Here is an 11055-nt window from a genome sequence, read left to right on the forward strand (position 1 = left end):
AGAAAAGAAAGAAATGAAATTTCACGCTGAAATTCTAATTTTAGCATATTTATAGACTGCTAGCCACATGACTTTGTCAACGAGACACGAGCACTCGTCGACTAATCGTAGAAGGGCATTTGTCAACGAAGGTAATGGGATCATCAACGAACCCTTATTAGCCTGAAATTCTCCGCTTTCAATATCTCCTCGTCGATGAGACATGTGTACTTCATCGACGAGACCTAGAGGAACATTCGTCAACGAAGACCATTGGTTCGTCGACGAACCCCTGTTGATCCCCCTTTTTCCTTTTTCGTTCTCTTTCATTTCTTTTCTTTTATTACTTTCATTAATTAAATTTTTCGGATCTCTACAGTTCTATAGTACTTGCTATATATAAACATAAGAATCGGAATTGAGTTTAACTTATCAATTATGTTATTATAGTATAAATTTTTTATTCAATTAATTTATTATGGAATAATAACATTATAAATATGTAATTATTACATACTATTATTTTGTTAAAGTATATAACAAATATTTTTTACAATAAAATTATTTTGATAATTATATACTTGATTATACTTTACATATTATACTTTATTATAATTTTTTATTTTTATTATTTTTTAAAACTATATTATTAATTTTTTATTTTTTCTTATATTTTATAAGTATTATTTTTAATATGTAATTTATTAAATGTAAATAAAAATCTCATGTATTAACACTATACCATAATTTATTATTTAATATAAAATAACAATATGATAAAACAACCACCATAGTATTATATTTTATTACACAATATTATTATATATTCACATTCAATAATTTTATAATATTAATATCATTTTTATATGTATGTATTATATTATATTATACTATATATAGCATTATATTAATATTATTTTTATATTTATGTAATATATATGTAACAATCTACTATTTCTTCTCCAGTTCTCTCCTTTCTTTTTTTTTTCTTTTTTTCACATACTGTAAAATTTATAATGCTCTGATACCTATTAGATTAAACTAAATCATCAACCTAAGCAGCGAAAAACGAAATTCATATAAACACAATCAAGAAAATATACAATACTGGAGTGCTAAAATGTTCCCCAAAATATACATATATGACTGTTTCCCAAAATACCCTCAACTGGTTAGGGTTATACATAAATACTCCCAAAATACTCACTCTACTGACAGGGCAGTACTGACGCCCCTCTGTCTATGAGCTTGATCTGTTTACCTACCTAGATCACTTGAAAAATGTTAAAATAATGGGATGAGACGACACTCAGTAAGACGAAATATGTTATTGTTAGCGTGTAGCAAATGAGTTATAATGCTATGAAGATTTGTTTTTATATAATCATGTATAACTGATTCTATAAATATAGTACAAATAACATAAACACCACATTTCCCATGTTGTTCAACATATCTGTATTTTAGGTTTCTATACATAATACTTTTAATATATATATATATATTTCCTGTTTTTGTGAAACTGTACATACATAATAATAACTGAAAACTTCCCTAGATGGATAACTGTATGTCATGATTTAACCCCTCATGACAGGGTTGTGCGGCCCATAGGCGGGATCTATCTTGGCTGGCCAACTAGGATAAACCACTATACTCCATCAGTCTAATCAGCCCTCCTCATCCCATATTTAATGGGGAGTCTGTCCACACGTGGGCATTTGATCGACCTACTTACCACATATTATCTAAATAGGTGGTTGCACTCTATTCTGTATATAACAACGATACCGTACTTTGTAAATTGTATCTGTAATGATTCATTGAGGTTTGATACTATATAATACATCTCTATATGCAACTCTCTATTTTACCATGATCCTATAATAACCATAACGCTGTAGTAAACTGTATCTGTATCAACTGTATTTCTAGAATGAACTGTAAAACTATATGTCATGGTATTGTAAACTGTATAATCATGATATTATGAAAATACTATAAAACATATTCCCTCTCTGCATATTATGTAAAACATAATCCTGAAAATAATGTAAAAACATGTTTTTGTACTATATCCATATTCTCAAGTCACACAATAATTTAAAACATATTATTCATAATTGATAAACTGTATAAAGTTCTGCTGTGAATAATAACCTGATAAAATATACATTTCATATTGAAAATCATTCTAAAGCTGTCTAACATAGCATATTTCTCTTACCTGATTCCTACTAAAAATCTCATATTATGATGGGTCCTACACCCGCATGGTTCTCCACTCAACACCCTAAAAATCATATATCCTAGAATAAAATATTACTATTTCTACATTTACAGTATTTCCTACAACTGCTGGAAAGTCAAATTTCAACAAAAAGGTCTTACCCTGAATTTGGGATGAAATCCAACTTCATCCCACCGACGATCCGCTCCGGCAGACTTAGAGAGAACTTCCCCAAAAGAGTTGTGATGGCCTCAGATCGTCAATCCGGCGAATGACGAGGTCGAAGTCGAAGAGAGAAGAGGGAGAGACCGTAGAGAGAGGAGAAGAGAGAGTTTCTGTGAATTTGCTACGTAAAAATCCAAGTTTTAGCTATTTATAGAATCGGATTCATCAACGAGACATGTCACCTCGTCGACAAGTCCTGTAGAAAGTTCGTTGACGAACCTGCACCCTCCTCGACGAATTTCATACTTCCAAAAAAATCCTCTCTCAGTATCTTCTCGTCAACGAAACTTGTCTTCGTCGACAAGGTCCTCTTGTACCCTCGTCGACGAATCCCCTGTGTTCGTCGACAAGAACCTGATAAATTCTCTTGGGTCATTACATCCAAAAGTACAATATCGTCGACGAACGCAATCGACTACCTCTTTCTGTTATTATTTCCATTTTCCTCCCTTTTTATTATTTAAATACCATTATTTTTCGGGTCGTTACAATATATCTTATTATATTATAATATATATGTGCCTATGTATATGTAATATACAATAGTATTATTTATTTTTCTATACTATATCATTATATATTTACAATTGATGATAACAAATATTTAATTTAATTTTTTATTTTTAAGATTTAAAATAATAATACAATAAATCAATAATCATATCACAAGTATATCATAATATTTACCATTTAATATTGTTCTATTAATCTTTTATATGTTATAAAATTATTATATATCTCTCATATATAGAGGCGGTCTTGAGTTCGCGAAGAAATTCTGAATTCATAGTCATGAGTTATCCCCTAATAGTGTCAAAATGATACGATTGGGTGAGGCATGTGATTGCATGGATGCTGGTGTTTCGAAATCTTGGACCGACATCTCTATAGCTCTCTATGAGAGTTCGTGAAACTAGTTTTCGTAGATATTCTGCAAATAATGATGATTTAATATTTATATTAAAATAATATTTTAAATATCAATAATGATATAATAATATAAATATTATTTTTAAATTTATATAATATATACTATACTATATTAATATAAATTATTATATTATAATAAATACTGTGCTTGTAAAAATAAAAATTTAATTTTAGAGTAAAAGTTATGAATCAAAATATAGTTTAAAAAGATATCCCATTCCAGCATAGAAGGAAAATCAAAATGAAAATATCGTAAAAAAACGTTGAAAATAGGAACCAAAAATTATAATTTCAATTTTTAGAGTTGATTCCAATTACCAAATAATAGAGGGTACGCATATTTCTAATAGCTTCTTAACAAGAATTTTTTTAATGCGATGCGCTACAAAAATATTTCTTAAGAAATAGAAATTAATGACTCAAGGGTTGGGACTCTGCTGACACGCTGAGTGATGGGACAATTAAATATGATAGAAAATTATAAGAAAAGAATTTTAACAAGGGAAAAAGAAAAGGAGAGTTGATTGGCATTCGGCAACCAGCGACGGCATGGACAAGTGTCCACTTACAAAGTTGTGTCCCATGAGAAATCCATGAAAACATGGGTACACGGAAGCCCTTCTCATGCCTTTCCATCAAAGGGAAGACCTTTTGCCGTTTTGCTTCGGTGCTGCCTCCCTGAGTTTTGGCTAAAGGCGAAAGTGCATTGATTGTTGTGAGATAATTACAGGCACACGTGTCGCAACAAGGAGTCCTACCAAAAGCATTTCCACACAATAACACCACCTCTCTCTCTCTCTCTCTCTCTCTCTCTCTCTCTCTTTTGTTTCAAGCCCAGAAAAAAAAAAATCTAGGAAAGGGCCTTCACTGAGCATATGTGCAGGAAGAACTTCAGCTCCAAGCTTCAAGAGGTATGCAAATTATGTTGAGCTTCATAGCTTCATCTTTGACTGTTTATGAGTCAATCTGTGATTTTCAATATTAATGTCAAGAGTTGAAGAGCCACACCCAATAACCCAAATGGCTCTTCACTTCTTTCGCTGTATTTTTTTGTAGTTTTTGTGAAATTATTGGGTAGTTGGAAGGCGTTTATTGGAAGAAGAAGAAAGCTGAAGACGACCCATATCTCAAGAGGCTGTGATGGGTTGCCTCAGATCCAGGGAACCCAGGTTTTGCGTTGGAAAGGATTCACCTTTTTTAGGGTTTCCTTGTGATTCATGGGGTAATTTTCCTTTCTAGGTTTTTTTCCATGGCCCCTTTTGTCTCCTAGGACTAGTTAAGATAGAGTTTTGATTTTATCCTATTTCATTTGCGTTGATGTATTTAAAGGTTGGTGGTGGAGGATATGATTTAGGTAAGTCTATGGTTGGTTACTGCCCAGCTGTGAAGAATTTGCCACATTCTAGATTTCGGAGGAACTTGAATTTTCCTTGCAGGCTTTGAATTCTATAAATTGAACCCTAGATCCGTTGTTCCCTACTGACCCTACCAGATCTAATTGACTTATCTTGACTTAGGTTATTTTGCTCTTCAGACGCCCTTTAGTTCTTTCCAGTGGGGTACTTTTGTTCTTGGGAGAGGCGGTGCTGTGCTTTTCTGTTTGTTTGCAGTTTCCATTGCTGTGAAATATTGGTGAATCATTTAGTGTTTGGGGCTATAGGAGGAGGGGTGTTGCTGAAGCCTGCAGGCACAAAGGAGATGAAAGTGCACAAAAGTGGTGGATTATGCAGGTGTGGGGAGTTTGAGAGGTAAAGGTTAAGAGTTCAGAGAGAGGGTTTGATGGAAGAGATGTCTTCGGCAGTTGCAGTGACACTTAGTTTAGGTAATTCTGTCTGTGAAAGCTCTGGAATTCCAACCCAGGTGGAAATCACACGCCTGAAGCTGGTTACGGACACGGCGAGCTTGTTATTGGACCCTGCAACTGTACTGCCAGCAGATCCTGTTTCTGGTGGGAGTGGAAAAGGCTGTAATCTGGAGAGTGGACACGATACAGTGATCGTGCCGGTGGCTGACAATGGTGGTGGGAGTGGCGAAGGAGGTGATTTGTTGGAGGTGGTAGCTAAAAATGGAAGTGGTTCGATTGCTGGTGATGCTATGATCCAAGAATGTGGGGAAGATGAAATTTTATCAACTGTAGATGATACTATCGGAATTGTTTTATCAACTGTGGATGATACTAATGGAATTATTTCAGAGGACTTGCTAGCTTTGGATAAAAGTTCTGGGTCTGAACTAACCTTGCCAGTCCCTGTGGAAGTTCAGACCACCCAAAATGGTCAAGTTGTTACTGCAGCTATTAATTTGGGCAAACCTAGTACTGAGCTGGAGTCTAGTGGTTCTCTCCTTGCTGCAGCAGTGAGCCCACAACTGGAGATTTCTGATGGGTCTGATGTAAGGGCATCTGCAGTGGTTTTCCAGCTACCTAATGAGAAGAATCTTGGTGGAGGAGCCAGACGAAGTGTTTTTGAACTGGATTGTGTACCCCTTTGGGGATCCATTTGTATTCGTGGAAGAAGACCAGAGATGGAGGATGCTGTTGCAGCTGTACCTTGGTCTGTAAAAATTCCTATCAAAATGCTTATCAGCCATCATGGAACTGACAGAATTAGCCAAAGATTGAGTCACCTACCCAGTCATTTTTTTGGAGTTTATGATGGCCATGGAGGCTCGCAGGTATGTTTTGGTTCCTTTTGTAGTTTATATATTTCCTCGAGTTAGGGATATGTTTTCTTCGCAGAATCCATTGCACTGCAATGGCCGCATCATTGCAGAACCATCTAAAATTTGGAAGTTTCCTGATCCGATTTTATTGTTAAACACGTGTAGTTCAATTTATGGTCTATGATTTTGCTTGAAAAATTATGTCGGTAAATTTTGTTTTATTAGGCACAGATCCATCTATGATGAATGCTTTTTAAATAGTTTTGATATTTCTGGAAAGTTCTGAAATGACGGTATTTTTTTTCTTTTTTTGCCACAACTTTTCTTACTTTTTTCCAATCCTGAAATTCATTTTCAGAGTTTTATGAAAATTCAAAATATTTCCCATTTATCCCTGGAGGTGACATCATGACTCAGAATTATCCTCATGCAGGTTGCGAACTATTGTTGTGATCGAATCCATCTAGCCTTGGTGGAGGAGATGGAAGTTATCAAAGATGATTTGGGTGATGAATCCACAGGAGGCAATTGCCAGGTTCAATGGGAGACGGTCTTCACTAGTTGCTTTGTGAAGGTTGACGATGAGGTTGGAGGAAAAATCAATAGGGACATCACAATGGATGCCTCTGATGTTAGCTGTGAACCTGTTGCCCCTGAAACTGTTGGATCTACGGCAGTGGTTGCCTTAATCTGTTCATCTCATTTGATAGTTGCAAATTGTGGGGATTCAAGAGCAGTCCTTTGCCGTGGTAGAGAAGCTGTGGCATTGTCAGTTGATCACAAAGTAAGCTTCTGAATATAGTCTTGCACCTACATGTTCTTAGTGAGATTGGAGCTATATGAAGGTAACTATCCCTCTTTATTTAATTTTTTATTTTCTCAGCCAAACAGAGAGGATGAATATGCGAGGATCGAAGCATCTGGTGGCAAGGTCATACAGTGGAATGGGCACCGTGTTTTTGGTGTTCTTGCAATGTCAAGGTCCATTGGTAGGTGTACTTGTAATTGTGAAATATTTTAACCATTACGTGCTCCTGCAGTAACGTGCTTGTATGACTAAGCAACATTCCTGGCAATATTGTAGATTCTATATTTACATGTCACTGATTGCTCTAGTCAAATTGGGACAAAATCCTGAGTGCTGCTAACCTTGTATCGGTTCAAGTTGAAACTTCTCACTCTTGTAATAAATCCCATCTTTTGAAATTCATTTTCCTAATCATTCTTTGCCTTCTAAGTAAGGAGCTTGTCGTCATGTTGACTTTTTCGTTCTCACAATTTTGGAAGCTTGCGATCTTTCAAACAACTTTGGAAGTTTGCTATCTTTCAAACAATTTTGGAAGTTTATGGTTTAAATTCCTTACTGCACAATATGAACATGCTGGGTTCTACTCCCCTATTAGAATTCAACAGGTTCATCGTGTACACCACTGCAGTTCTAGATTTAACCACTGATGAAGAATGATCAGGTGCAGAAATTCAAACCGGAGCTTAGACTTGTTGAACTCAGCATTTCCCTTTCTGTCCCACAGGTGACAGGTATTTGAAACCATGGATTATTCCCAAACCAGAAGTTATGCTTATTCCTCGAGCCAGAGAAGATGAATGTCTTATTCTAGCCAGTGACGGGCTTTGGGACGTAATGACAAACGAAGAAGTGTGCGAAATAGCACGAAGGCGGATTCTGCTCTGGTACAAAAAGAATGGCACACTTGCCCCTCTTGCAGAAAGAGGCAAAGGAGTTGATCCTGCAGCTCAAGCAGCAGCGGAGTACCTTTCAGTTCTTGCTCTCCAAAAAGGAAGCAAGGATAATATTTCAGTGGTTGTGGTGGACTTGAAAGCTCAAAGGAAGTTCAAGAACAAAAAGGCTGATATGTAAGCCCATTCATATTGTCCCAATCTATTGTTGTTAACTATGTAAAACTGCATCTCCTATTCTCATTATCACCTAAATCGGTCCATTCATTTTTTACATGGGCTTATAGAGTGCGTGAGAAATGGTTTACCTTGTACCATGGAACGGGATATCAATATCCCAGCCCTGTTCATGCACCATTCCATGTCGTAGATATGAGAAAAGGTGCTCCTAATGATTGGTAGATAAGAGTTCTAAGAATCTCCCTATGCTCAACTTCCATTTCTTCATGTAATTTTGTTCACTTGGGTTTCATTCTCTCTTCTTTATTTACATTTTTCTGCATTCAGAGTTGAGGGTATCGATCTCCTTTTGTGTGTACTGTGTTCCCAAACTTCTTTGGGCAGCCTGAACCTGAAGAAGAATGAGTGATGAAACCTGACTGGGAATTTTTTCTGATTTTTTAAGAATTACAATCATAACAAAGAATTTAATAGGTTATAAGAGTAAGTACTCATAAATTGAAAGATAGTACATCATGATTTTTTATTAATCAATGGCATGGAGTAGACAAGATGTGATCATTTTGAGTTGATGTCTCTTATCTTTTATCATGGTATAAAGAATAGCACAAGTTTTTAGTTATGTTACATTTCTTGTTTAATTCGCATTATGGATTCATGAAAATTTTTTCACTAGCATTTGTCTTATAATGGCAACACATTTTAGTTTATAATAATCAATTTTTTTTTAAATTTCAAAATCATTTTATTTCAAAAAATGAACATTCAATGAAACAAAAAATGAATCAAAGGTGCTTGATACTTCAATGTTAACAATGTCATCAATGAAGTTTCTCAAATTGCAATCTCATCTTATCGAATTCAAAATGCTTAAATTGACTTATAACTGATTTGCATATTAAATGTGTCAATTATGGTTTGAAATTTTTTAATCTCTAAATGAATTGGTTGGTAGATTTAGGATTTTATTTGATAGATATTCGTCTATTCACTAATAACTAATATTTAAATTCATTGATAATTTTATATATTCATGCTTATTAGGCATCAAATCAATTAGTATAAGTTCTATTGATCAAGAATTAGTTTCATATTCTCAACTCTTGCACTGTTAAATGTGTTTCTAGGTCTACCCTATGCCTACATTCAAACTCAAGCCCAAATACTCATTTTCTTGTAATCAAAACAAAAGTCTCCAAATTCATGTTCTGAAAAATAAAAAAATTCTAATTTTGTAATAAGTTATTAAACATTTAATATATTGTCAAATTATAATTTTAAAAATAACTTCAAATATTGTATTGCAAAATAGATTGTTCATTGGATGGTTTATATATATATTAGGGATGAGAATAACAGATTATCCGCCATCCACCTCGGAGTATCCGATCCGAACCGCCATAAATCCGTAACTTAAATTAGTCGAATATGAATTGTAATATTCTCACCCAATATAATTCGCCACAGATTATCTGACTCAATCTACTTTGTCAAGTCTATTTAAAACAACTTTGGCTATAAACCTAGAATGGAAATAGATAGAATTGTTAAAACAAAAACCCCAGCAAAAAATAAACATAGTGCAAAATTCAAGAGATTTTTGTGTTGGAAATTAAAGTTCACGAGGTTAGGTTGTAATTTTTTTTTTTTTTTTTTAAATAAAAAAGGCGGCACCTCCTAACTTTATTAGAAAACCCCTCACTTATGGCGGAGGAATACCGTGGTTCCAATCTTGAGACTTTGGGACATCAAAAACAAACTCTAAGATCCTAAAACTAACTCAATCAACATAATCAAAACCAATAAACCAAAGACCAGCAACCAATCAAAAACTAAAAAACTAAACAACTATAAAGTAGAAAACAAACAAAACTCTGAAAGATAAACACAATGTTTGGGTATGCCTAGGAAGAGGGGAAAAAAATTTAAAAAAAAAATTGACTTGATTCCGTCATTGCTAGGAGCTTCATTTTTAGAAGACAATCAAATGATTTCTTCTCTTTCCCTTCCTTTTGAGATTCTCAAAATTTTAACAACCATCCATGAAGATATTTATGTCAACTTTTTTGTTTGAATGTATTCAAAACAATCTATTTTCTAAACAATCTTTTAGAAGTAATGTGAATTGTTTATGGATGGAAGTCCAGTTGCTGTATAAAAGGACCATGTCAATAAACTACTATAAATGCTTTCACAGGATTTTTCACTTTTATGCTCGAATGAAACATCAAACATCTAAACAAACCCCACTCCTCCTACTCTTGTGTTGTAAACTAACTAAACCATGTTCTACCCATATTTTTGCTCCTTAATGAAAACCAATACTACAAACATGGTAATTATATTTTTCTGATTTGGTTTGCTCCTGAAAGAAATGAAGAAGACATTTGTATTCTCATTCCCAAGAGCCATCATATGAAAATATGGTCTCAAAATTTCGCCCCATTAATTTAAAATGCCCTCTATAAAATCATCTACAAAATTATGGTTAATCGATTCAAACCAATCATTATGCATCTTATCTCAACCCAAGAATCTGCATTTGTGCTAGGGAGGGTCATCTCTAACAATATTTTTCTTGGGCATGAATTTTTGGAAACTATTTGTAAGAAGAAGAATGGACATAATTTTTTGGCCAGATTTGAAACTGATTAGAGTAAGGCCTGTGATTGAGTTGGAAGATCTTGGAATGGGTTTTATACAAATTCACTTACCAAGGTTTTAGATCCATTGCCTAACCCATATTGAGGCATCCCTGTGATTTGGCAGTCCAACAACGAGTTAATATGGTTGGGGTGCTTGCTCATTATCTTTATATAAAAAATAAAAACAAAAAGGTCCCAAGGATGGAAAGTGAATTTTCACTATCCCAAGCCATGAAATCTTAACTAAATCCACATTACAATAGTATGCCAAGACATACATTGCCTTTATGCTCGTTTTCCATGGGGGTTTATTACCAACTAGTAGACCGATCCATCCAAAAGCTATCAATGGTATTAGATTTTTGACATACAATGTTCAACAAAGGCTCTATTGGCAAAGTGTTAGGGTGTGACAATGTAATGGGGAAAATGGGGGAGTGAGATATTGCTATAATTGTATTCTTCAGGGATTTAGAATGAATATATTAATATCTGTGTTATCGCTTG

At 34.4% G+C, this 11055-nt stretch overlaps 1 protein-coding gene across 7 annotated transcripts; it reads left to right on the forward strand.

Annotated features, from left to right (window-relative positions):
* Nucleotides 1–3897: 3897 nt before the first annotated feature.
* On the forward strand, nt 3898–8156 carry LOC131163339 (protein phosphatase 2C 50). 7 transcript variants are annotated; one of them, XM_058119929.1, is made up of 6 exons: nt 4029–4275; nt 4365–4586; nt 4882–6037; nt 6459–6809; nt 6909–7014; nt 7558–8156. In XM_058119929.1, exons 3-6 carry the CDS (start codon nt 5144–5146, stop codon nt 7902–7904), a joined length of 1698 nt encoding a protein of 565 aa, XP_057975912.1. In that variant the 5' UTR covers nt 4029–4275; nt 4365–4586; nt 4882–5143; the 3' UTR covers nt 7905–8156. The 7 variants fall into 7 exon arrangements, with proteins under 7 accessions (XP_057975917.1, XP_057975918.1, XP_057975912.1 ...); XM_058119931.1 differs by having other exon boundaries at nt 5025–6037; XM_058119932.1 differs by having other exon boundaries at nt 4088–4275; nt 4421–4586.
* Nucleotides 8157–11055: the final 2899 nt, after the last annotated feature.

Source organism: Malania oleifera, chromosome 9 (genome assembly GCF_029873635.1).
Source record: "Malania oleifera isolate guangnan ecotype guangnan chromosome 9, ASM2987363v1, whole genome shotgun sequence".
NCBI classification, from domain to species: Eukaryota; Viridiplantae; Streptophyta; class Magnoliopsida; order Santalales; family Ximeniaceae; genus Malania; species Malania oleifera.

What these genes read in the sequence shown, in the direction of transcription:
- LOC131163339 (XM_058119934.1), top strand. Translation starts at nt 5,144, where the DNA reads ATGGAAGAGATGTCTTCGGCAGTTGCAGTGACACTTAGTTTAGGTAAT. An exon ending in CATTGTCAGTTGATCACAAA is followed by an intron (nt 6,810 to 6,908) that starts GTAAGCTTCTGA and finishes TTATTTTCTCAG; the next exon opens with CCAAACAGAGAGGATGAATA. An exon ending in TGCAATGTCAAGGTCCATTG is followed by an intron (nt 7,015 to 7,557) that starts GTAGGTGTACTT and finishes TCTGTCCCACAG; the next exon opens with GTGACAGGTATTTGAAACCA.